Here is a 26,407-nt window from a genome sequence, read left to right on the forward strand (position 1 = left end):
TTCTTTTCTTTTCTTTTCTTTTCTTTTAATAATAATAATAATAATAATAATAATAATAATAATAATAACATTTTTTTTTTATTTTATAAAGCGCCTTTCAAGACATGCACCCAAGGACACTTTACAATTAGATAAAACACATAATGGAAAAATGGAGGAAAAAAATGGAAAAAAAAGAACAATAAAACAAAGCACAAGCTAAAATTAACAAACAGTGGGTTCACAGTGAATATGCAGATTTGAACAGATGGGTTTTGAGTTGAGATTTAAACTGGGGGAGATTCTTTTTAAATCTCTGTATGGATCGGAATATGTCTGAGAACAAAACACAAATAACCCTTTCCCCTGTTTTGCACAGTAATTGTAATCCGCTCTAATTTTAGTTTATCTTAGCTCTATAAAACAAGCTCGTCAATGTCAAATTTTATCCACTAGATGACGCATTTGGGCGACTGTGGGAGCTTTGACTTTAGATCCAGATGAAGATGATGGATGGATGGATGGCTGGATGGATTGCACTCTCTTTATTCTCCATTTTGAATATCACGTGAGTATAGGAACTCTGTTTATTCACTTGCATGCATTTAGAGCTGCACTATAATCCCCGGCTGACGCCTGCAGAAATAAAGCACATTTTAACAGTGGTAACTTTGTTTGTTCAAAAATAATGAGGAGATATGCATGAAGATTTTTGTAAGATCTTCTGTCATAAAGTACTAAAAGACCCGGGCACCCGGTGTGTATCAGTTCCAAAACTTTCAACCGCGCCCTCACAATATGTGACACACTGTTATCATTAATTTTAGAAAACCACTCCCTTTTATATCAAACTGTACATTTTTGAAGAAGCCAGAATAACCGTTCTCCGCTGGCAAAGATAAGGAATAAATTACTGTAAATAACTCGCAACAAATATACAATTTGCTGACTCACAAGGGCACACACCTTATTCTCACCACCCCGGCACTTTTCCAGGTGATCACGCCACAACAGGTTGCAGCCAGTTTATTGCATTTCATTTTTCTATAGTTTCAAAGCGGGAACATGTCAGAAACCGGAAGACTGCTGCACACCTTTTTGTTTGTAAATGTGAACTGACACTTCAGAAAACTCAGTGGTACCCAAAGATTCTAAAATAAAATAAAAAAACAAAAATAAAAAAAATCAACACTACTATATCCATAGTCGCAATCGATATAGTAGAATGAATGCTGGTTGAGAATCAGAGGAGATGGCAATCCGTTATATAATATTAAATATCTTTTTAAAAAAAACGTTGTAATGAGGACAAAGAAATGTAAATAATGAATGAGTCGGGGCATATTTCTTAATTAAAAAAGTCATTAATGTTGTTTTTGAAGACAAAATTAAACTGACACAAAAGGATTCTTAGTGTTGAATTATCGGGTATAGGAACACCTGAAATGATCGCACAGAGAATGAGTTTGAGTTGAGTTTTTTATTTTATTTTGTTTTTATTAGTGCATATGACAACAGAGTTAAAGAGATATGATTTTAAAATCACTTTTATGACTGTTGCACATCTTTGATGAACTGGCACTCCAGAGATTTAGCGGTACTGTCTACCCAGGGCAGAAACGACCACGGACAAAAACTTCTGCCAGGCTTCCTGGACCTCAGCGGTGAAGACGCTGGGACCAAACTTAGCGGCCACACACAGGCTGATGCATTCAGCGAGCACCTAAAGTGAGAGAGTTGGACAAAATAATTAAAGAATTACTCCTGATCTAATAGTGATAAATGTTTCTTGGTACTGGTGGGGACATGCCCTGAAGTTATCGGGATCCACGTGGAGCTTCTCAGAGTGCATAGTGCTCAGTTTGGCGTAGGTCTGAGTGATGTTGTCCAAGTTCTTCACAGCATTTTCCAGACCACCCATCACGGTCTTCCCGTGCTGTGCCACTTTGGGGTTTCCCATAATGGCAGCGTTGGTGGACAGGTCTCCAAATTCTTTGAAGTATCTCTTACCCCAGGGGCACACAATCAGAAGCCTGGAATAAGACAAGAGACAGAAAAAATGACAATTTTAATGCATATAATTAAAAAAAAAAAAAGCATTTTAATCTAAAAAGACAAACATACGTGTAGATGCATTGGTTTCAGTTCGGTTTTAAGATTATAGGAAGAGAAAGTCACTCAATACATAAATGTGTTTCTAAATTGCAATGAGCTGCAGGTTACCTGCTGAGGGCCTGGGGACCGATTTCCCCCACATCGATTTTCCCCCAAAGGCCTATGATGGCCTTGCGCTCAGCATCTGTCCACTCGACCATTTTGACAGCGTAAAGGTTTTCACGTAGCTTGTGATCAGAAACCTTTTCGCAAACGCCGATCTTCGGGAGCTTTTTATTAATTACATAGTGCCACACCTCTTCGTCCTGGAAGCATCTGATTGGACTATAGCCGTCAGGCTTTTGGGTTGTTGCCCATGAGTAAGATAATCTTTACCAGATTATAAGGAAAAAACGCAAACACATATTTTTATGTAACAAATGTAGAAATAAGTATAAGAATTATAGACTACAGGTCTTTATAGACTGTTTTTAACCTATACGTACAGTAAAAAACATTTAAACCTCGAAAGTGATTTCTGATCTTTCGTAAGTGATCAGATCCCAACAAGCTGGCCTGAAAGTAGGGTAAATACCCGTTTCTGATGTATATATATATATGCAACACACATCTCTAGTAAAGAAATGTAGCCTATTTTATTTGAGAACAATTCTCCAACCTCTAATAAATAGGATACAAAGGATAAAGGTGCTGTGCAGTCCCACATGAAGCGCAACAACCAGTCATCCTTTTACGGTATATCTCACATCATGCCTCGGATATGATTACTTACCAAGATTTTGGTAAAAAATATCTTAATTTTTGATTATGTGGTGTCATTCTGTGAGTGCTTATGTTGTCATCTAATTCTCTAATTCTCTCTTGAGACCAAACGAGCGTTTGGCAGCGAGAGATTATTTGCCACTTGTTTCATATTTTACACTTCGGACATTATTTTATAAAATATCACATTGCTTTTTCAACAACCTCTTGCTATTTAATAATTTCTTTAAGGGATAAATATATTAGTTTCTTCCCCAACAAAATAAGTCATATCTTAAAAACAAGGAGGGGCGTTAACTTTTATCTCAAGAAATACCTCGGAAAGTGCTGGATTTTTTTCTTTATCGCAGAGGTGTGGTTTAAATGTGATACTGGGTGTGGTCCATTTTGGTGTTATATAAAAATGATAGTGACAAATAGTCAACACTTTCAGTTCAGAAGACAACTGAAGAAAACGCAGACATGAGTCTCTCTGGAAAGGACAAGGCCGTGGTGAGGAACTTCTGGGCCAAAGTGTCCCCGAAGTCAGCTGAGATTGGAGGAGAGGCACTGGGGAGGTTGTATTGAGCCCCTTTCTTTTCATTCTTTATTCATTCATAGTTTTAATTAATTAGTAAGTACTTATTCATATTTCCATCATTTGAATATATATTTTACAGGATGCTGACTGCTTATCCCCAGACCAAGATCTACTTTTCTCACTGGTCCGATCTGAGTCCAAGCTCTGCGCAGGTGAAAAAGCATGGTGCCACCATCATGGCGGCCATTGGAGACGCTGTGTCAAAGATTGACGACCTTACTGGAGGTCTGTCTGCCCTCAGCGAGCTCCACGCTTTCAAGCTCAGAGTGGACCCTGCCAACTTCAGGGTGAGCTCACCCAGTAACATCCACGCAACAATGATCACGTTGTAGACAGAGATTACCATTAGTCAAGAGGCAATATAGACTTTTCGACCTAACATATGCATGTGTTTTTTGCCTCACAGATCCTTTCTCACAACATCATCTTGTGCATGGGCATGTTCTTCCCCGCAGACTTCACTCCCGAAGTCCACGTCTCCGTTGACAAGTTCCTCCAGAACTTGGCTCTCGCTCTGTCCGAGAAATATCGCTAAAACCCGGCAACTCCGGAGCCACTGAAGCCTGTCATCTACAGTAATGTCAATAAAACTTCTTAAAATGGCAGGGCTCCGTTAATAAATATAATAAACTCTGGAAGCTGGTCCTTTCTTCTTTGTCTGAATCCCTACACTATTCACTTTTGACATAATTGCAGGGGTGTGTTAAGAAATTAAAATAATAATATTGTAGTGACAGAAGGGGGTGTGGGAGCATAGGAAAAGAGAAAATTCAATCAGAAATGAACATACAGTTGTGTTCATTTTGAAACGGACAAAATAGAAACCGGCAGCGTCACCCTTTGCAAAGATAAGAAGTAAAATATAGACGCCTTTTTAAGAATGAGCTTAGGAGGTTTTAATTTCAGATAATACAACATGGATAATTCTAACTACAACTTACTGGCTGAGTTAAAAAGAAATGACACCACCCCTGTTAATATTACTATCATTATTATTATTATTACTATTATTATTATTACTCTCATAAACATTTTCAGTATAAGTTCACAATCCCTTGTAAAAATCTGCTCTTGGAAGGCTTGAGTAGAAAAACAAAATGCAATTGAAAATGATCACACAAAGAGAATTTTATTTAACTGGAAATTTATTTGTCACATGCATCAGCTTCGAAGCGCTAAACGGAAGCGCTGCTGTAAATTATTTGGTTATGAATGTGAACTATAATTCCACAAGTTCAGTGGTACTGTTTGCCCAAGGCAGAGACGACCACAGCGAGGAATGTCTGCCAGGTCATCTGGACATCAGGGGCGAAGACTTGAGATCCAAACTTGGAGGCTACACAAAAAGCGACAATTTCAGAAAGCACCTAAAATGAAAGGGAAACAATAATAATGGCATGCTTCATCATTATCACTGGTGGAAAAAGTCTCAGATCACATACCCTGAAGTTGTCAGGATCAACACGGAGCTACTCAGAGTGCATAACGCTCAGTTTTGGCGTAGGTCTGCTTAATGTTGTTCTTCACAGCATTTTCCAGACCAACCATCACAGTCCTTCCGTGCTTGGCTAGTTTGTGGTTTCACATAATGGCAGCATTGGTGGACAGGTTGCCAAAGAGTTGGAAGTGTCTCTGAGTCCACTGATACACAATGAGAAGCCTGAAATAAAGAGTCTCAATTTTACTTTTTCTTTTATTTCGATTGCATTAAGTTGTTTTCTGTGCCAGATTAATAAAAACAAAACGAAAACAAACAAAAGAAATATCCTGTTATCATGCGGTAAATAACAAGGCATGTAAAAACAAGAATAATTAATTTGATGATACCAATAAAGCGTCGCTAAATCGTCATCCAACATAACTCACCTGCTCAGGGCCTAGGCGCCAATTCCAGCCCCATACATCTTTCCCCACAAGCAGTAGCGGTTTTTGATACGGGCGGCATCTTGGTGGGGGGCGGCATCACGGGCATCGGCAAAAAAAAAAAAAAAAAAAATGCTCGGAGCCTACTCATGCTGCCCCGACATCAGCCAGCGCATATTGGTAATGGCATAGGCCCCGATCGGTTTTCTATCGCCCATTTGCTGGGAGTACGGGCGCCCTCCGTTTGCGAGGTGCGCCTGCTGCTTGCGGCGCAGGGAGGAGAGGGCGGGGCGGCGGGGGAGTCTCTGGCTGGCTGGAGCAGCATCTAATAACTCGCAAAGTAAAACAAAATAAAAACAAAACAACAAACACGAAAACACCAGACATTATGATACAGACTTATAATTTGCACCGATGTTTTTTCGAAATTCTATACATGAAAAGTGAGCGCGAGAGCCCTCGGTGCGCCTGCTCGCTGCTGAAGTCAAAGTAAACTTTATTGTCATCTCCGCTACATACAGTCAAGTATATAGAGAGACGACGAGGCTCCAGTTACAGCAGTGCAAGAAAACAAACAATAAATATAAGAAGAGTAAGAAAATAAATATACACTTAAAGACTCGGGGTAATGGGATCAATAACAATTTAAAATTTATTATATTTTATATTTTGAATATTTAATGTCTCACACACAACCCGTGGAAACGGGTTCATAATGATGTAAATCCAATCCCATTATGTATTCATGATTTGAATCCTGGGTTGTGTGAAATCCCAGAAATACACCTTAGACAAAGTGAATCTGTGAACTAAGGTGTAGGTCTATTAGGTTATGTTGTGGTGATTCTCGAGTTGGGGGATTTGTGCTCATACTGGAGTGCAAAATTAAAACCAATGGAAGATGGACAAGAAAAGTTCAAAGCCATCAGGTGCTCAGTTTAGAAAAAATAGAAAAGAAGAGAAGGAGGAACGAGCAAAAGATATGGCGGGTCATCTTAAAACAATCAGGATCAGAATACTTTATTAATCCCTAAGAAAATTATGTGGGTTACAGTTGCTCCAAGAAGAAATTGTAAAAATAGTAACAGTAACAGACTAAACTCCAAACAATATATCCAATAATATAATATTAATTAGTCATTGTGAATTGTTGATTTGTCCTGTTCTCATTATATGACGAATTATGATGGCTGTTTGGTAGCCGTTTGCATACAATGCATACTCTCCCTCTCTTCATGTGTGTGTGTGTGTGTGTTTCTCTGGTGAATTTCGACAACAGTTTTATGTTAATGTACAATCCTTAATATGTTTTATGTGTGTGTGTGTGTGGGGGGGGGGGGGGGGGGCGGCAGAGGGAGTGCTCGCCCGAGGCGCCAAACAGGCTAGGACCGCCACTGCCCACAGGGACGTGATCGCGCTGAGCTCAGCGCCTGTCCACTCGGCCATATTGATAGATAAGATTTTCTCAAGCTTCGCTGAAATTAGTCTTCGTTCACAAAACTTAAACACAAACTAAGGACAAAGAAACGTAAATAATGAATGAGTCGGGGCATATTTCTTAATTAAGAAGTCATTAATGTTGTTTTTAAATTAAAATGACACTAAACGGTTCATAGTGTTGTATTGTCGGGTATAAGAACACCTGAAATGATCGCACAGAGAATGAGTTTGAGTTTGTTATAATTTAATTTATTTTTTTTATTAGTGCATATGGCAACAGAGTTAAAGAGATACGATTTTAAAATCACTTTTATGACTGTTGCACATCTTTGATGAACTGGCACTCCAGAGATTTAGCGGTACTGTCTACCCAGGGCAGAAACGACCACGGACAAAAACTTCTGCCAGGCTTCCTGGACCTCAGCGGTGAAGACGCTGGGACCAAACTTAGCGGCCACACACAGGCTGATGCATTCAGCGAGCACCTAAAGTGAGAGAGTTGGACAAAATAATTAAAGAATTACTCCTGATCTAATAGTGATAAATGTTTCTTGGTACTGGTGGGGACATACCCTGAAGTTATCGGGATCCACGTGGAGCTTCTCAGAGTGCATAGTGCTCAGTTTGGCGTAGGTCTGAGTGATGTTGTCCAAGTTCTTCACAGCATTTTCCAGACCACCCATCACGGTCTTCCCGTGCTGTGCCACTTTGGGGTTTCCCATAATGGCAGCGTTGGTGGACAGGTCTCCAAATTCTTTGAAGTATCTCTTACCCCAGGGGCACACAATCAGAAGCCTGGAATAAGACAAGAGACAGAAAAAAATGACAATTTTAATGCATATAATTAAAAAAAAAAATGCATTTTAATCTAAAAAGACAAACATACGTGTAGATGCATTGGTTTCAGTTCGGTTTTAAGATTATAGGAAGAGAAAGTCACTCAATACATAAATGTGTTTCTAAATTGCAATGAGCTGCAGGTTACCTGCTGAGGGCCTGGGGACCGATTTCCCCCACATCGATTTTCCCCCAAAGGCCTATGATGGCCTTGCGCTCAGCATCTGTCCACTCGACCATTTTGACAGCGTAAAGGTTTTCACGTAGCTTGTGATCAGAAACCTTTTCGCAAACGCCGATCTTCGGGAGCTTTTTATTAATTACATAGTGCCACACCTCTTCGTCCTGGAAGCATCTGATTGGACTATAGCCGTCAGGCTTTTGGGTTGTTGCCCATGAGTAAGATAATCTTTACCAGATTATAAGGAAAAAACGCAAACACATATTTTTATGTAACAAATGTAGAAATAAGTATAAGAATTATAGACTACAGGTCTTTATAGACTGTTTTTAACCTATACGTACAGTAAAAAACATTTAAACCTCGAAAGTGATTTCTGATCTTTCGTAAGTGATCAGATCCCAACAAGCTGGCCTGAAAGTAGGGTAAATACCCGTTTCTGATGTGTATATATATATATGCAACACACATCTCTAGTAAAGAAATGTAGCCTATTTTATTTGAGAACAATTCTCCAACCTCTAATAAATAGGATACAAAGGATAAAGGTGCTGTGCAGTCGCACATGAAGCGCAACAACCAGTCATCCTTTTATATCTCACATCATGCCTCGGATATGATTACTTACCAAGATTTTGGTAAAAAATATCTTAATTTTTGATTATGTGGTGTCATTCTGTGAGTGCTTATGTTGTCATCTAATTCTCTAATTCTCTCTTGAGACCAAACGAGCGTTTGGCAGCGAGAGATTATTTGCCACTTGTTTCATATTTTACACTTCGGACATTATTTTATAAAATATCACATTGCTTTTTCAACAACCTCTTGCTATTTAATAATTTCTTTAAGGGATAAATATATTAGTTTCTTCCCCAACAAAATAAGTCATATCTTAAAAACAAGGAGGGGCGTTAACTTTTATCTCAAGAAATACCTCGGAAAGTGCTGGATTTTTTTCTTTATCGCAGAGGTGTGGTTTAAATGTGATACTGGGTGTGGTCCATTTTGGTGTTATATAAAAATGATAGTGACAAATAGTCAACACTTTCAGTTCAGAAGACAACTGAAGAAAACGCAGACATGAGTCTCTCTGGAAAGGACAAGGCCGTGGTGAGGAACTTCTGGGCCAAAGTGTCCCCGAAGACAGCTGAGATTGGAGGAGAGGCACTGGGGAGGTTGTATTGAGCCCCTTTCTTTTCATTCTTTATTCATTCATAGTTTTAATTAATTAGTAAGTACTTATTCATATTTCCATCATTTGAATATATATTTTACAGGATGCTGACTGCTTATCCCCAGACCAAGATCTACTTTTCTCACTGGTCCGATCTGAGTCCAAGCTCTGCGCAGGTGAAAAAGCATGGTGCCACCATCATGGCGGCCATTGGAGACGCTGTGTCAAAGATTGACGACCTTACTGGAGGTCTGTCTGCCCTCAGCGAGCTCCACGCTTTCAAGCTCAGAGTGGACCCTGCCAACTTCAGGGTGAGCTCACCCAGTAACATCCACGCAACAATGATCACGTTGTAGACAGAGATTACCATTAGTCAAGAGGCAATATAGACTTTTCGACCTAACATATGCATGTGTTTTTTGCCTCACAGATCCTTTCTCACAACATCATCTTGTGCATGGGCATGTTCTTCCCCGCAGACTTCACTCCCGAAGTCCACGTCTCCGTTGACAAGTTCCTCCAGAACTTGGCTCTCGCTCTGTCCGAGAAATATCGCTAAAACCCGGCAACTCCGGAGCCACTGAAGCCTGTCATCTACAGTAATGTCAATAAAACTTCTTAAAATGGCAGGGCTCCGTTAATAAATATAATAAACTCTGGAAGCTGGTCCTTTCTTCTTTGTCTGCATCCCTACACTATTCACTTTTGATATAATTGCAGGGGTGTGTTAAGAAATTAAATTAATAATATTGTAGTGACAGAAGGGGGTGTGGGAGCATAGGAAAAGAGAAAATTCAATCAGAAATGAACATACAGTTGTGTTAAATGCAAATTTAACCTTCTAACATTTTGCACTGAATATTCGTTTTACTTTATAGTGGAGGAATTACCCCAAAGCTTTGCTTAAATGGGTAGTAAATAGTAATGTGTATACAAGGATTTCATTCATTAAGCATGGCGTGATATTAAACAGTTTGATTTGGCATTTTATATACTTTTTCTGAACACACAAGTAATGAACATTGTATATAATTATACAAAATAAGCTTCTTTTTTCTTCTTCTAATACATATCCATTTTCTGCTTATCTTACCGAACACGTGGAAGAAACCCTTTTTGGATTCTTGGATTAAAAGAATTTAATAGGATAAGATAACCTTTATTAGCCCCACACGAGGGAAATTTGTTATGTTGAAGCAGAAAGTGGACAGTGCAACGTAATGTAATGTACACAATATTTCAAATCCTTTATCATGGTCCACAACTATAACCAACAGTATTTTTGATGCACTGTTATCAATAATGTCACGCGACCTCACCCATTTATATCAAAGTGCACATTTTGAAACGGACTAAATAGAAACCGGCAGCGTCACCCTTTGCAAAGATAAGAAGTAAAATATAGACGCTTTTTTAAGAATGAGCTTAGGAGGTTTTAATTTCAGATAATACAACATGGATAATTCTAACTACAACTTACTGGCTGAGTTAAAAAGAAATGACACCACCCTTATTAATATTTCTATTATTATTATTACTATCATGAACATTTTCAGTATAAGTTCACAATCCCTTGTAAAAATCTGCTCTTGGAAGGCTTGAGTAGAAAAACAAAATGCAATTGAAAATGATCACACAAAGAGAATTTTATTTAACTGGAAATTTATTTGTCACATGCATCAGCTTCGAAGCGCTAAACGGAAACACTGCTGTAAATTATTTGTTTATGAATATGAACTATAATTCCACAAGTTCAGTGGTACTGTTTGCCCAGGGCAGAGACGACCACAGCGAGGAATGTCTGCCAGGTCATCTGGACATCAGGGGCGAAGACTTGAGGTCCAAACTTGGAGGCTACACAAAAAGCGACAATTTCAGAAAGCACCTAAAATGAAAGGGAAACAATAATAATGGCATGCTTCATCATTATCACTGGTGGAAAAAGTCTCAGATCACATACCCTGAAGTTGTCAGGATCAACACGGAGCTACTCAGAGTGCATAACGCTCAGTTTTGGCGTAGGTCTGCTTAATGTTGTTCTTCACAGCATTTTCCAGACCAACCATCACAGTCCTTCCGTGCTTGGCTAGTTTGTGGTTTCACATAATGGCAGCATTGGTGGACAAGTTGCCAAAGACTTGGAAGTATCTCTGAGTCCAAGGTTACACAATCAGAAGCCTGAAATAAAGAGTTTTACTTTTTCTTTTATTTCGGTTGAATTAAGTTGTTTTCTGTGGCAGATTAATAAAAACAAAACGAAAACAAACCAAAAACAAATTCTGTTATCATGCGGTAAATAACAAGGCGTGTAAAAACAAGAATAATTAATTTGGAGATACCAATAGGCGTCGTTAAATTATCATCTAACGTAACTCACCTGCTCAGGGCCTGGGTGCCAATTTCAGCCACATAAATCTTTCCCCACAGGTATGTGATCGCGCTGAGCTCAGCACCTGTCCACTCGACCATATTGTTAGAAATAAGATTTTCTCCAGCTTCGCTGAAATTAGTCTTCGTTCACAAAACATAGGTCCCTTTTGGAGGACTTTATTAATTGGCCGCTACCACCCCTCTTAGTCCGGAAGCATCTGATTGGATCAGAACCAAGGACAAAGGCTGTTAATAAGTCAGATATAATTTTTGCCAGAAGACTGGGAAAAGAACAGAAAAAAGACAAGAACATGAAACATTAAAAACACCATCAACTCGACATCAATTGTTCGACGCCATTCAGTGTCGAATATTCATTTACCAATAAACCTAATTGTAAATGAATATGATAAAATGTAAGGCAGAATTTAACTGATTTTGAAGGTGTGATTTTTGCATAAGGAGAAAAGCTCAAAAACCCCAAAACATTTTCTTCATTTGTTATTTTTCTCTCAGCACCTGCACATATGAGCATCTAATATGTTGAAGTGTGTTTTTAACTCTAACTTTTTAATTTATATAGATTTTTTTCCCGTTCATTAGCAATTTTGCCACTATTCCTTTAGACTGCATGCCCCTGTCCAAGTTTACTCTAAATTGATGTTGTACAGTAATAAAATGTTCTTGTGTTTTCCATAAAGTGTATGTAAGTATCTGGTTTAAACTGTGAATATACTGCTGTGTATTGAAGTTCCTCTTGTTTTCCATAGAAATATACTGAACAACATACAAAGCATAATATATAAAATAACATCTACCAGAGTTTTTTCTTTGAAAGAAGCTCCTTATGCCCATTCTTGTATATCAGTGCATTACTGAAACCGATTTATTTAGCCGCGGAGGGTAACGACTGAAAATATGAAATAAACACATGTGTAAGCTAAGACTCTATAAAGAAACAGCATTGTTGTTGTTCTGCTTTTCATTTCGCCATTTGTTGATTCACTCGAAGACAGGGGCGGAGCGTGGGGGTGGCTTACTGGGCTTAAGCCCGGGTTGTTTTGTCAGAAGCCCGGGGTCTTTTGGAGTGTAATTTTTTCATAGTTAGATGTCTGGCTGACAACTGTATAAAACAAAAAGTACACACAATATTCGAAGCACATAGTGCACACTGTGGGAATTTACGACTGTGCATGAATCCCCCCTGATATTGGTATGATCCGAGCTCAGGCACTAAGTGACTGAGCGAGGGGGCGGGGCAGCTGCTGCCTGTGTGCGCTGTTGGAGAAACGGAGCCAGCCATACTAAGGAGAGCTTAAGTTTGACCAGTTACCAAAGCAAATCATTCGTACCGTACAAATAATGTAAATATGACGGTGCATCACGAAAGATTGATATCAAACTGATCACTTGACCAATATTACGTTACTCGCTCTTCAAGTGAATCAACAAATGGCGAAATGAAAAGCCGAACAAATGCTATTTTTTAGAGTCTTAGCTTACGTGTGTTTATTTCATATTTTCAGTTCTTACCCTCCCCGACTAAATCGGTTTCAGTTATGTACTGAAATATAAGAATGGACATTAGAGGCTTCTTTCAAAGAAAAAACTCAGGTAAATGTTATTTTATATATTATGCTTTGTATGTTGTTCAGTATATTTCTATGCAAAACAAGAGGGATTTCAGTACACAGCAGGATATTCACATTTGTAACCAGATATTTACACTTTAGGGAGAAAACATAAAACATTTTTACTGTACAACATCAATTTAGAGTAAACTTTTGTTTTAGATAAATATTGAAATATCTTTTGAATTAGTTAAATGTCAGAATAAAGAGAGACAGAGCTGTCTATTTTTTATCACTTTGATCAAAATTAGGAGTACATATACATTAAGTTTATTGTTAATTAGTAAGAAACTCCAGACGATTCCATTCTGAGCTGAAGAAGCTTCTGATAGGTTAGTAGAGTCCATGTGAGTAAACTGGTGGCACAGCTGTGGATACATATAAGGCAAAACACAGAGTCTGTTTCTGTGACATGGGAAAATCAAGAGATGTCAACCAAAACACCAGGAAAAGAACTGTGGAGCTCCATAAGTGTGGCTCAGTTTGAATACAATTTGGTGCCATTTGCAATTAAGAAATACAGATAGTTTCTCTCTTTACTCTTAAAGTTAACAAATATGTTTTTTATATTTATCAATCTAAAAAAATAAACATTTAGTCCGATTTGATGTTACAATTAAAAAGTGTTTGTGTTTTGATCTGAACAGTACATAAATATGTGGTTTCAACTGTATATTTGATGATTGTCAGCACAAAGAGGGAGAGAGAGGAACAGAGAGGGAGATGGAGAATGAGGACAGAACAGAGATGAACAAGAGCAGGTGAGACACACATGTTAGTCAAATGGTCATTTGCCAAAAGTATCACCGTATCATAGGTCCTCATGTATCTCGTACCTAGTGTTTCTTTTTAGGTTTGCTATTTTTCAAATTCTATATTTATTAAGTTATGCAGGCTTGTTCGCACAACAAGGATAAATAATTATATAAACTTTTCTCAATCTAAATATTGTACTTTGGTGGAATTAAAAAATAAGTGTAGTGCAGGTCTATGATGATTTTTAGTGCTACTATCATCTAGTTCTGATTCTGGTTCTGTCTTGGTTAAGTCCTCAGTAGTCCTGATTTTGAACTGTTGTAGTCCTGTTTTAATTCCGGATCAGTTCTGGGTCTGGTTGAATTGGGGTTTAGTCCCTGTGTCTTGATACAGCCCCGACTTTGTTCTGCCTTGCTGCTTAATTAAAAAACTAGTTTAAGATGTCCTGCACATGTGATATATATTTTTCCCTATATGAAGTCATTCTTTTTTGAACAAAACTCAAAACAGAGCCTATTAATCTTTCAGTCATTTCTAACCCCCCCCCCCCCCCAAAAAAAAATAAAAAAAAATAAAAAATAAAAATACCACATGCATACTACCCTTTAGGGCTAAGCCCCGGGTGTTTCAAATGTCTGGCTCCGCCTCTGATCAGAATGACTCCAAATCCCTGAAATGATACAGACTTATAATTTGTTTTCCAAAATCTATCACACACATATACCCAAAAAGTGAGCGTGAGGTGCGCCTGCTGCTGATGCTGCTGTGCTGAAGTCTCACGGGGAGGGCCGGGCTGCTTCCATAATATTGTCAATCCAAGCCCATTATGTATTAATTTTTATTCCTGGTTTGTGTGAAATCCAAGAAAAAAAACATATACAAGGTGTAGCTCTATTAGTTTATGTTGTGGGGTTGGGTATTTATATTAGAGCGCAAAAATTACTGATGGAAGGTGGAAAAGAAAAGGTCAAAGCCATCAGGTCCTCAGTTTAGAAAAAAAGAGAAAAGGAGACACATCCGGTCAGATGTGTCTTTGGATAATGGCAGGTATTGTGTATCCTGAAACAAGATAACATTCATTAGTGGGGATTGGGAAAACTTGCGAAAACTGTTTACCTTTGTTAGCACTTGGCTATGATAGTAAACAGTAGACAGACAGTAGACACTGACACTGTGGCAGCCATAGTGACAGATCTGTGTCAGTTTTATTTTTTATTATTTTTATGCATTCATATATTTTTAAAAATAAGTTGAAGCACAAAACGCCAACCGAGTGTAACAGGTGTTTCACATGAACTCAAAATCTTCAGCAGGGGCGGGGTGAGACGCCAACCGAGGTCACACCCTATGTAAGCTGTCATGGTATTTCTGCGTGGTTAAAATAATTCATTCCCCCCCCCCCCCCCATCGAAACTCCATCCATTCATCCACCCAAGATAATAATAATAATAATAATAATAATAATAATAATAATAATAATAATAATAATAGGAAGAAGAAAAGGAAAGCAATTCGGAATAATGACGATAAAACAGGAATAGCTGGTTCTGGGGGACTGCCTGGTCATTGTAGTTGCTGCTCGTTTAGGTCAATACTTCACTGCTGAGGTCCGTGCAGCTTCCAGGAGAGTCTTTGTAGCTCAAGCCTCCCTGAGAAGGCAGTACTACTAGCTCCAGAGGACCGTCACATGCTCTATTTTTAAGTTGTGTATATAAGCTTTCAGTAAATCAATCGCTACTCTTCTTTAATTAGCCCATAAAGAGAAAAAAACCCATTCCTGGTAAAAGCTACAATAATAATCCAACTGTTTAAAAATGATCACCACAAACGACCATGAGAGTTTAATTGCATTGGATCTTTTATTACATGTGAGACTGTCAGTGAGTACTCGAGCACATAATGCAGTTTATCTGTATTTCTCAGACAGGGCGAGAGCAACAGCAGCCAGGAACTTGTCCACAGCCACATGGACCTCAGGGGTGAAGTCCTCGGGGAACATGGTGGACAGGACCACGAGGAGGTTGTGAGACAGAACCTGTGGAAAGATGATGATCACACTGAAATGAATGGACTTTTCATTTATTTATTTGTAACCAGAGAACATCATTTCAGATCAACCAGTAATCTATCTAAGATCAAATGAAAGCTGAGTTAGAGTGAGTTTAATTTGTAGTCCAATCAGTGTTCACAATAGAACAGAAAAATTAATTTGGCAAACGCTGTCATAGTAAATGGACCGATGTATATATATTGCTTTTCTAGTCTACTGGAGCATTCAAAGCACTTCGTACAACTTGCCTAATTGACCCATTCATATAAGTACTTCTTTTTCTATGACTAGGCTTTTTTCTCTCTAACATTCACACAAATTCACACTTCAGTGATTACACTGAACCACAAACTTTTTATTAAGTAGATGACCTCAAATAATGTCACCCCACAAACATGACAGTAATAATTATCAGTACCTTGAAGTTAGCAGGGTCCACTCTCAGAGTGAAGGCGTGCAGCCCACTGAGGCTCAGAAGAGCTCCGGTCAGATCGTCAATTTTGCTGACAGCATCAGTAACTGCAGCCATCACGGTTGCTCCGTGCTTCTTCACCGGGGCAGAGCCGGGGCGCAGGTCCTTCCAGTGGGAGAAGTAAGTCTTGGTCTGAGGGTACACTGTCAGCATCCTGGATAAAAATGTAAGGTGAGTTAACAGTACATATATTTTTTTTAAAAAGGAGCAGGTTAAAGTAGTCAATTTGGGTTCGTAGATTATAAGTCATAATCCATATTTACCTGGAGACAGCATCACAGCCGATTTGTTCCTCCTTTCCAGCCACATTAGCCCAAAAGGCTTTGACTGTGTCCTTGTCCTTAGCAGAAAGACTAGTCATCTTGTCTGTTGGATTTCTGTTTGAAGTTGTCTTGACCAACAGAAACGCTTTAGGCTTTTATATGTAGAACAGTAAACGGACACACCCGGCACACCTCAGAGATAGCAACCTGGACAGGCCCCCAGTGACATGTAACGCCTTTGGTGAGATAAACGGTAAACCAATTGTCATGCTAGCTAAACTACTAAAGAAAAAGAGTAAATCATTAAAGATGTTTGAATGGTGTTCACTTAATTAAAGTGCACACAATGAAAAAATAAATAAATAAATCAAACCAAAGACTTGAAAAGAGAAATGTATTTCTGAAGAATAGAACCACAAAGTAACATACTTTTATAAATACCTCAAATTTTAATATCTGTTAGTCTATAGCCTACATTAACAAATTAAATTGTGTTTTTGATTTCAACTGATTTAATAACTGTTTATCTTGAGAAATGATACATTTTGATAGACAATTCAGTTTTTAAGGTGAGGCATACATTTATTTAATTATTTATTTTTTAACCTATTTCACAAACAGGTTAAAAAATATAATAAAAAAAACAATCAATTTAATGGAGCGAGAAAATACCTTTTTGGCCAGTATGACTGCTTTTAATTTCACTTTTGTAATGATCTCTTGTTGGATATGATTTGCATGTTAGTGCTCACGTCTGAATTCAATATCAGTTGTTTTGGGGTCAAACCGTCTCAAATCAAGGCTTCTGCTCTACAATTTTTCATACATTGAAATCTGCAGCAATGTTTGAACATGAATCTTTCAAAGACTATCAAAGATAGAATCCTGAAATGTTCACTGGTCTTTCTTAAAGTCACAATTAATACAGATCCTGAAATTGAGACAGATACATCACAAAATGTGTGAGCTAGTTCCAAAATGAAAGAAAAACAACAACAACAACAACAACAAAAAACTCCAGTACTCATGCAAGTCCCATATTTGAGCACACATTAATTAAAAACTTCAAAAATTAGGAAAATGCCATTTTCAATATAACTTGTACCACAAGAACAACAATATCAGTAGGTTGTCCTGTCCAAATACAACAAAATATAGATAGATAAATATAATAGAGTTTTCAGATGATACTGTAATTATACCTCAGAAAGTAATTTTGTTACATGTGTGCATATTTTTAGTTTTTAAGACTTGGGTCAGTCCAAACTCAAATCATCACATTTTTATAACATTTTCTGTTCAACCTTCTCCAGTTTGCATTAAAATGTTATAGTTCAGAGTTTGGACATATATTACAATTGCTGTGAAATTTTAGCTTTATATATTAAAAACTTCACCATCTAGTTTCCAGTTCCGCTTTCCCCTGTTTATATAAAAACCTTTTGGTCCAAAGTTTCAATATACAGTATATACTGATTGCTGGTAATTTTAGATTCATATATCAAGTAAGTTTTTATATAGTTTTTTTTTCCCCAAAGGACACTTTCATGACATTTTTCTTGCTAAAGCCTGTTTTCACTGTCCTTTCTTATCAAAATGAATCAGAATTGATCATTTGGGACAGATATTTGTCAGAGCATTGGCTAATAAAATATGAAAAAAATGTCCTGTAAAGTTCTGTGTTCGAGCACACACTAATAAAAAACTAAACAATAACCCTAAAATAAACACAGAATACTTCTTAACACTAGATTCTTATTCACAAAAATGAAGAACATCCCATTTTCATATAACTTTCATGCTGGACTAAATAAATATCACAAGCTCAAAATTCTGGAATTTCCAGATAATGCTCAATTTATAACTGAGAAAACAATTTTGTTAAATATGTGCATGTAATATTTTATATTTTGAAGAAATTTTCTAGTTACATATCATGCTGAAACTTAGTGCCATCAATAATTTGGGTTAAAATATACAAGGAAACAACAAACATATATAACTTAAAGTATTTTATATATAAAGCTAAGATTGTACAGCAATCATGATATGTCCAAACCTTGAAGCATATAATATTTTTCTATTCAAATTTGAGGTGGTTTAACAGTAAAGGTTCTGTAAATGTGAAGATTAGTGATGGAACGACCCTCAATGAAATCTATCAACAATGACATTTTAGAACATATTTAACAATTTTTTTTACTAAGTTATGATTAGAGTACAACATGTATTACATTAACTTCAAATCTTTCAGAAATCATCACTAGTTATTTTTAAGCAATTTGAAGTTTTCAATTAATATGTACTCAAATATCAGACTTTGCAGGAGTGCTGGACATTTCTTTTTTTGTTGTGTTTATATTTCAACTAACTCAGACTTTTTTTTGTTTCTGTCTCAAAAATCTGGCAGATCCTGATTCTATTTTATTTCATTTTCAGGCTTTTATGTGTAAATGTTTGAACATTAATTGGAGATATTCATGTTCAAACATGTAGATTTCAACGTGCAAAAAAAGATTTGAAAGTAGGTCAAAGGACAGTTTTTGGCCAAATTGGAGACGGTTGAGCAGGAAATGTTCTAAAAGTTGGCTGATTTGAGATGGAATGACCCATTTGTTTCTTTACTTGTTATCTATTATTTATTATATTATAACTTCTACTGTCCTTGTGGCCAGGTTTCTCTTAAAAGGGTTCTCCTTTTGTTTTTTTTAGGTGAGACTTTTACCTGATTAAATAAAGGATAACAGGCGAGTAAGTAACTGTAATTTGATATCTCAATCAAGAAATAATATTGTGCTTTACTTTTTTTTGTAAAGCTGTACATTTTAAAATTTATGGATAATGAAAATAATTATATTTTGGCATTAACATTTTAATTTAAGTGTTTGTACATATTGGTGGTTTGACCATTATAGAAACATAAAAAATGCTTTAAGAAATTAGGTCAGTTGTGGCACAAACCTCATATTGGCTGGTGATCTAATAAATTTGAACACTGCACTAAAAACTTTTGTCATTTAAACTCAAAGACGTAATTTAAATATAAACATTTACAGTGGATTGTACGGCTAAGGGATTCTGATTTAAAATTTGAATACTGCAGTTAACTAACATTTGTACAGGCACTTACAATTACGTTAACTAAGGTTTGAGGATGACGTTTGTTTCTGTGTTATCTAAACTTCCAACAGGTGGATCCACCCTGAGAGCAATAAATGTTTCCTGGAAATCTGTGTGTTTATCTAACGTTTTTTGGGAGCACAGAAGAGCTCACACATGGCTTACAGTTGAGATTTCCCCTTTAGATAGAGGTGATCCTGCATTTCAGTGAAGTGTGAAAAGGAAAACATACAATTATGAAAGTTAATGAGGCTCAGACTAATAAGTGTGTTGTGAGTTCATAAGGCCTATGAACATAACTATAACAAAAAAAGTGTTGGTCTTATGTGTAGTTAAATAAACAACAATACATTCTGTAGTGAACTTCGTTTCCTTTATGAGTGTATCTTATTGTTCTTGTCTTACTAGATCTAAACACCATGAAGACCTCCCATTAAGCTTTAGTATTTTTGGTGTCTTTAAAATACTGACAAAATCTCTAATTTCAAAATTTAAGCTCACACATTACACTGACAGCTTCTGTATTTACGTATTTGTGTTAATTATTTAAAAATACAAAAATGTTTGTTATACTTAACATGTAAAATTAATATTGAAAGAGAAAAACTGATTTACTTTTCTAACTGAGATTATATATTTCTTTATGTCACTTCTTTCACATGCTCTGGCACCAAAAGCCCGGTGCCTACGCACTTCAGTAAAGATATTTAGATCTGGAAACTGTTTGCTATTGAATTTGGGCACTTCATACCAAGAAAAATGATTGACTGATACACAATTTTAATTTTGAACAAGAAATTAGAATTTTACAGACACTTTAAATACCAGAGTTTCTCCAAAAGTTCTCTTTTCCATTGCACTGACTTACAATCTGGAGTTGGCTGCTCACTGCTCCTAAGCATTTATATCTATATTAGGTACCATGTGTTGGAGAATTATTATCTAAATATATAAATATATTGTTCATACATTAAAGACTTACACAGCTACAGCAAATTTATGTATTCTGTATGACTAAAGCTTATCTTACCAGTCACAGTAATTTTGGTAATTCTAACAGTGAAAATTTTCAACCATCAAAACCAATTAAAAGGAGAAACAAAGATAATTGTTAATTAGATCCTTGATCAATTATCCAAATATGGATTGAATTTGTCCATAATAAAAGTTTCAAACTAATTTTTGATTCATTTTGATGGTTTATTAAAGCTGAACTCAGAATCGTTAAACTGAACCAGTTTAGTCAACTCCCACTCTCCAACTCCACCCAATTTCATATCTTTGGGTGGAGTGAAACAGACCTTTAAAAGCTGCACTTGGTGACCTGCTGACCAACAGGACAAGTGAAAAACTCAACAAGACAAAATGGTTGTGTGGACAGACTTTGAGCGCACCACGATCAAGGACATCTTCTCCAAGATTGACTATGCGGTCGTTGGACAAGCAGCTTTTTCCAGGTGAAACATTGTTTGTGTTTATATTAACATAAAGAAATTGGGGTTAATTGAATAGCATCTTTATGTGCAATGAAAAAAGCTGGCATATTTTTTGCATTACACAATGTAATTTTTTCTTTTAGAACTAAGAGCAAATCGGTTATTTATATATTCCCTCAGGTGTTTGATTGTCTATCCCTGGACTCAGAGGTATTTCGGTGGATTTGGAAACCTCTACAATGCTGCTGCCATCACATCAAATCCAAGGGTTGCGTCTCATGGAAAAGTCATCATGGAAGCTCTGGAAAAAGCAGTGAAGGACATGAACAACATCAAGGCCACATATGCAGAGCTGAGCGCGCTGCACTCTGAGAAACTGCAGGTGGACCCTGACAATTTCATGGTAGGCAATGCTGAACTGATGGTACTGGCTTCTATTGATATTTATGTATTTATTTAGCATGTTCATGATATCTCATGCATGTTGTGTTGTGTTACAGCTCCTGGGTCACTGCCTGACCATTGTGGTTGCTTCCCAGCTGAGTAAAGCCTTCACTCCTGAGGTACACGCAGCTTTTCAGAAGTTCCTGGCAGTGGTGGTGTCCTCCCTCAGAAAGCAGTACTACTAGAGAGCTGCAGAGGACCGTCACATACTCAGTTTTTTTAATCATGTCTTAAGGAGGCTTAAATAAATAAAACAATGGGCATATTCTTCACTTTGTTGTTTTTTCCTTTTCCAACATTTGTAATTATATCAGGGTGTAGCAGAAGAGTTAAATGGTGGGTGTATCTTGTAGTGCAACCTATAAATGAGCCTATTCTTTTAATTTTTAAATGGTGTCCTCCCTCAGAAAACAGTACTACTAGAGAGCTACAGAGGACTGTTTTTAAAGTGTGACTCAAAATGCTGATAATAAATGCGATATATGAAGCATATACCTCAAGTTGTTCATTTTATTTCCCCTTTTTTCAGAATATATGGTCATATTAGTAAATAAAAGTAACTCTTTGAGAGTCTTGTAAGCTTTGTTCATATATAGAAAAATATATAGGCCTACACACTGTTCTTTTATACTGTTCTGTGAGACAGCTGATGTACAAACGAAATACAACTACATCCAAACACAAACACACACAGACAAATGTGAGCAAGGTGATACTTGTAAAAGGAAAACACCATTGTGTCTTCTAGTTGATGGTATCCATAACAACCATGGTATTGGATCGATTGCAGTGCAATAGGGTTGATAATTTGTTTGTATTCTCTAAATTCAGTATGTAGCCCACTGAACTTTGTGAGATAAGTTGTGTCGACTCATTAGTGTAGAACGACATTAAAAATGTGTTAAGAATTCGTAAACTGTATGACATGACTCATGTCATAAATCCTGATACACTGCTCTCCCCTACATAAACTGCCTATATAGATTTAAAGTATCAGTATCAGTATTGGTATGGGCAAAACTGGGCCTTTATTTACTTGGTATCAGATCGATACCTTATTCTCCCACATCACTACTATCTTCTTCTGGGGTGTTTTTTTTAAAGGCATAACTTCTAGTAAATCAGATTGTGCTGTAACTGATCGAGGTCAAATAAACTGTCAATTACTAATAAGAGCATGTGACCCTGGCCATGGTTATAATGAAAATAAAGTTTGCAGCGTTTGGTTTTATAAATCATTTGAACGTACACATTTTTTTCTTTGCTTTACAAATTTTGTTGGTTATTGCATTGCTCTGGACAATTATAAAGGAATCATAAACAATAATAAAGATGTTCTCAGCAAACTACAGCATGTGCTGCTGTGTTGTGTTCTGGGTTTATCTTGGATTGGATTTTCCATGTTATTTTAAAGCATAATTGCTGCAGCAACAATATATATACAGGCATCTAAAAAGCTATTTTATAGAATGAATAGAATTAATGTTGATATTATTTTAAAAAATATAATCGTCAGAATATTAATTTGTGCTGGGATCTGCAAAACATCGGCAGCCTCCTATAGCCTGCAATAAAGTTATAGCGATGTTACTTTTATTGCACAACATTATAGCTGTAGAAACAAATAAAATCGTTACTCTGTGGCAGCTCGCATTTAATGGTTAGAAAGGTAGGCTATTACTTTGAACACTCTTTCTGTGTTTGCACATTAAGTTTTATTTAGTGGCCAGCTGAAAGCTTATTGGTCACTCATCTTGACTTTTAATAAATTCTGGCACATTTTGTTGGCCTTTCATCTCAGCCCTCCTTTATTACACGTATATTGTTTTTATTTTTTAGATTTGCCACCAAATTGAAAGTTGATATCAACTTTAAATAAATTCACTTCACCACACAGATAACAGCAGTACTGTATTAGATTTATTTATTTGTTTTTACATTAAAAATCAGTTTGGGAGTATCCAAGCCCATGTTGTTGACCGTCAGAGTGCAATTTATCGGTACTTTTCAGACAGGGCAAGCGCCACCGCAGTCAGGAACTTGTCAATAGCCACGTGGACCTCGGGGGTGAAGTCGTTGGGGAATGTGGTGGACAGGACCACAAGGAGGTTGTGAGAGAGAACCTGTGAAAACATGATAGCCACATTTAAAGTCACATTTAATTGCTGTAATATTCTGCAAACATTTTTTTTTTGTACGATTGAACCGCACAGTCTGGGTTAAGTGTAATTTAGACAGAAAATAGATATGCTTGAGAATAGTGATTTGGGAAGAAAAACTTGGGATGTCTAAAGACAAAAAAATATTAAATCTATTAAATTATTTTTATATTAATACGAAAATGCACAAAAGTTGTGATCTGTTTTATTTAGGTCCAAACCTTCACAGCAAAACACTAAAAAGTTTCACTGCTATGATTTAATAAATAAGTACCTTGAAGTTTGCAGGGTCCACTCTCAGAGTGAAGGCGTGCAGCTCACTGAGGCTCAGAAGAGCTCCGATCAGATCATCAATTTTGCTGACAGCATCAGTAACTGCAGCCATCACGGTTGCTCCGTGCTTCCTCACCGGGTCAGAACCGGGACTCAGGTCCTTCCAGTGGGAGAAGTAAGTCTTGGTCTGGGGGTACACTGTCAGCATAGGTAAAATGTAGGTTAAGTAAATAGTAGGTAAAAAATGCAGCAGAGGGTCTGTCCAGTTGGGGCCATAGGTTGTATATCATAAGGCATATTTACCTGGAGACAGCATCACAACCGATGTCCTCCTCCCTGCCAGCCACTTTAGCCCAGAAAGTTTGGACTATGTTCTTGTCCTTTTCGGAAAGGGATGTCATGTTGCCTGTTTTTGTTTTGTTTTTCGCTTTTCCTGATCAGCTCAAACTACGGGGGCTTTTATACATGAAACAAGCAATGGACACACCCGGGCCACCTCAGAGATATGACCACAAGGTTCTGCTCGAGATAAACGCAAGATAAAATTGCGATGGTGGCTCTGAAGACCAGTCCGTAAGCCAGTCTCAAGGCAGTGTTTATTTATTCATTTATTTAATAAATTAATTCAATTAATCCAACTGAATACTAAAAGTTTGCAGTTTTAAAACCCAAAACATAGATTTCCAGTGACAGTGATTGTTGTCTTTGAGTCTGTTGCTGTTCATATTAATGTGGTGCTGAAATAAGTCAAAGCAGTAAAATGGACATTTTAAATTTATAATAATAACAACAACAACAACAACAATAATAATAATAATAATAACAATAATAATAATAATAATAATTATTATTATTATTATTATTATTATTATACAAGAACATATTATAAAAATTACGTAGCATACAGCTTAGTACTGAAAAACCAAAATTAAACATGTAGAGGACTAGAAATACTGATTCAAGTTCTAGATTTTGCAAGGCTGTCAGTTACCAACATGATGACGTTATATCTTAGCAGCCAACACCTTACTGAAACATATCTGATGTTCAACAGGTGGGTGCACACTGAGCCGTTAGCCTCAGGAAGGAAAGTTGATTTCTAGGTTCCCATGTGAGCACAGGGCATGATAACTCTGCCAAAATCAACCTAAAATTAGCGGAAGAGATATAGAAGTATGGAAAAATGAGACCAAAAAAGTTTCAATAAAAACCAAAATGCTATCTCTCCAGCGCAGTGGAATCTTCTGGGTTTTTTTTTAATCTCACCTTATCTTTAAACAATTCTTTATTTATGTTTACTTACAGTTAATTAAGCTAATTAAAAAAAACGTCTGCAGATCTGTTAAATGAGACTGGGATTTGGTCTGTGAGTCAGCTCGATTCAGAAGGTGTTCTTATGATATTCTGAATTTCCCGAACTTAAAAATGTAGCTCTGTGTGATTCCCTAACATTAAAATGATTTTTTAAAACTGTAATACTGAAAACATCAGGTAACGAAAACGTTTATGAATAATGAAACTAATTAACTAAGCTGGCACAAATGTGACGAAGACTTACACTGGAAAGCTTGTTTTCTCTTGACTGATTTTCAAGTTACACGAACAAAGAAGTACAAAGCGTTACATGTAACTCGGTTTATCCACCCTACTGTCCTACTCCACCCAACTGCATATCTTTGGGTGGAGCGAAACAGACCTTTAAAAGCTGCGTGTGGTGGGCTGCTGACTAACAGGACAAGTGCAAAACTCAACAAAGCAAAATGGTTGGACAGACTTTGAGCGCACCGCGATCCAGGACATCTTCTCCAAGATCGACTATGCGGTCGTTGGGCAAGCAGCTTTTTCCAGGTATGACCATGTTTCTCCCTTAAAGAATGTGCAAGATTATATGACTCTATATATGACTCTTCTTTAGTAATTGTGAGCTATTTAAAATTTTCTGTTTCCGCAGGTGTCTGATTGTCTACCCCTGGATTCAGAGGTATTTCGGTGGATTTGGAAACCTCTACAATGCTGCTGCCATCACATCAAATCCAAGGGTTGCGTCTCATGGAAAAGTCATCATGGAAGCTCTGGAAAAAGCCGTGAAGGACATGGACAACATCAAGGCCACATATGCAGAGCTGAGCGCGCTGCACTCTGAGAAACTGCAGGTGGACCCTGACAATTTCATGGTAGGCAATTGTGAACTGATGGTACTGGCTTCTATTGATATTTATGTATTTATTTAGCATGTTCATGATATATCATGCATGTTGTGTTGTGTTACAGCTCCTGGGTCACTGCCTGACCATTGTGGTTGCTTCCCAGCTGAGTAAAGCCTTCACTCCTGAGGTACACGCAGCTTTTCAGAAGTTCCTGGCAGTGGTGGTGTCCTCCCTCAGAAAGCAGTACTACTAGAGAGCTGCAGAGGACCGTCACACACTCTGTTGTTAAATTGTACCTCAAAATGATGTTAATAAATAAGATATATGAAGCATATACCTCAAGTTGTTTGTTTTA

The 26,407-nt window shown here is 37.1% G+C and overlaps 7 protein-coding genes and 2 long non-coding RNA genes across 9 annotated transcripts; 4 read left to right on the forward strand and 5 right to left on the reverse strand.

Moving 5' to 3' along the window:
- Positions 1–1,444: 1,444 nt before the first annotated feature.
- On the reverse strand, positions 1,445–2,361 carry LOC309705781 (hemoglobin subunit beta-A-like). The gene is made up of 3 exons (XM_082531763.1): positions 2,203–2,361; positions 1,790–2,012; positions 1,445–1,702 (listed from the first exon to the last, which is right to left on the reverse strand). Exons 1-3 carry the CDS (start codon positions 2,292–2,294, stop codon positions 1,571–1,573), a joined length of 447 nt encoding a protein of 148 aa, XP_082387889.1. The 5' UTR covers positions 2,295–2,361; the 3' UTR covers positions 1,445–1,570.
- A 915-nt stretch (positions 2,362–3,276) lies between these two features.
- On the forward strand, positions 3,277–4,074 carry LOC309705908 (hemoglobin subunit alpha-A). Its single transcript, XM_082531982.1, has 3 exons — positions 3,277–3,413; positions 3,516–3,723; positions 3,843–4,074. The coding sequence occupies exons 1-3, from the start codon at positions 3,319–3,321 to the stop codon at positions 3,969–3,971; spliced, it is 432 nt and encodes a 143-aa protein (XP_082388108.1). The 5' UTR covers positions 3,277–3,318; the 3' UTR covers positions 3,972–4,074.
- A 510-nt stretch (positions 4,075–4,584) lies between these two features.
- Positions 4,585–5,574, reverse strand: LOC309704263. The gene is made up of 3 exons (XR_014276179.1): positions 5,303–5,574; positions 4,879–5,096; positions 4,585–4,803 (listed from the first exon to the last, which is right to left on the reverse strand). It is a non-coding gene; the product is annotated as an uncharacterized lncRNA (long non-coding RNA).
- Positions 5,575–6,966: 1,392 nt separating this feature from the next.
- LOC309704835 (hemoglobin subunit beta-A-like) lies at positions 6,967–7,881 on the reverse strand. Its single transcript, XM_082530291.1, has 3 exons — positions 7,725–7,881; positions 7,312–7,534; positions 6,967–7,224 (listed from the first exon to the last, which is right to left on the reverse strand). The coding sequence occupies exons 1-3, from the start codon at positions 7,814–7,816 to the stop codon at positions 7,093–7,095; spliced, it is 447 nt and encodes a 148-aa protein (XP_082386417.1). The 5' UTR covers positions 7,817–7,881; the 3' UTR covers positions 6,967–7,092.
- Positions 7,882–8,791: 910 nt separating this feature from the next.
- LOC309704839 (hemoglobin subunit alpha-A-like) lies at positions 8,792–9,593 on the forward strand. The gene is made up of 3 exons (XM_082530295.1): positions 8,792–8,932; positions 9,035–9,242; positions 9,362–9,593. The coding sequence occupies exons 1-3, from the start codon at positions 8,838–8,840 to the stop codon at positions 9,488–9,490; spliced, it is 432 nt and encodes a 143-aa protein (XP_082386421.1). The 5' UTR covers positions 8,792–8,837; the 3' UTR covers positions 9,491–9,593.
- A 983-nt stretch (positions 9,594–10,576) lies between these two features.
- On the reverse strand, positions 10,577–11,735 carry LOC309704842. Its single transcript, XR_014276382.1, has 3 exons — positions 11,309–11,735; positions 10,892–11,109; positions 10,577–10,816 (listed from the first exon to the last, which is right to left on the reverse strand). It is a non-coding gene; the product is annotated as an uncharacterized lncRNA (long non-coding RNA).
- A 3,844-nt stretch (positions 11,736–15,579) lies between these two features.
- On the reverse strand, positions 15,580–25,735 carry LOC309705643 (hemoglobin embryonic subunit alpha-like). The gene is made up of 6 exons (XM_082531570.1): positions 24,209–25,735; positions 23,907–24,103; positions 23,478–23,596; positions 16,474–16,587; positions 16,157–16,364; positions 15,580–15,723 (listed from the first exon to the last, which is right to left on the reverse strand). The coding sequence occupies exons 1-6, from the start codon at positions 24,219–24,221 to the stop codon at positions 15,595–15,597; spliced, it is 780 nt and encodes a 259-aa protein (XP_082387696.1). The 5' UTR covers positions 24,222–25,735; the 3' UTR covers positions 15,580–15,594.
- On the forward strand, positions 20,794–22,043 carry LOC309704838 (hemoglobin subunit beta-like). Its single transcript, XM_082530294.1, has 3 exons — positions 20,794–21,050; positions 21,210–21,432; positions 21,530–22,043. The coding sequence occupies exons 1-3, from the start codon at positions 20,959–20,961 to the stop codon at positions 21,656–21,658; spliced, it is 444 nt and encodes a 147-aa protein (XP_082386420.1). The 5' UTR covers positions 20,794–20,958; the 3' UTR covers positions 21,659–22,043.
- Positions 24,456–26,386, forward strand: LOC309705644 (hemoglobin subunit beta-2-like; the record flags this gene model as incomplete). Its single annotated transcript, XM_082531571.1, has 4 exons — positions 24,456–24,474; positions 25,639–25,753; positions 25,857–26,079; positions 26,177–26,386. 4 exons carry the CDS (start codon positions 24,456–24,458, stop codon positions 26,303–26,305), a joined length of 486 nt encoding a protein of 161 aa, XP_082387697.1. The 3' UTR covers positions 26,306–26,386.
- Between the last annotated feature and the right edge of the window lie 21 nt (positions 26,387–26,407).

Source organism: Aulonocara stuartgranti (genome assembly GCF_965226115.1).
Source record: "Aulonocara stuartgranti genome assembly, chromosome: 4".
NCBI classification, from domain to species: domain Eukaryota; kingdom Metazoa; phylum Chordata; class Actinopteri; order Cichliformes; family Cichlidae; genus Aulonocara; species Aulonocara stuartgranti.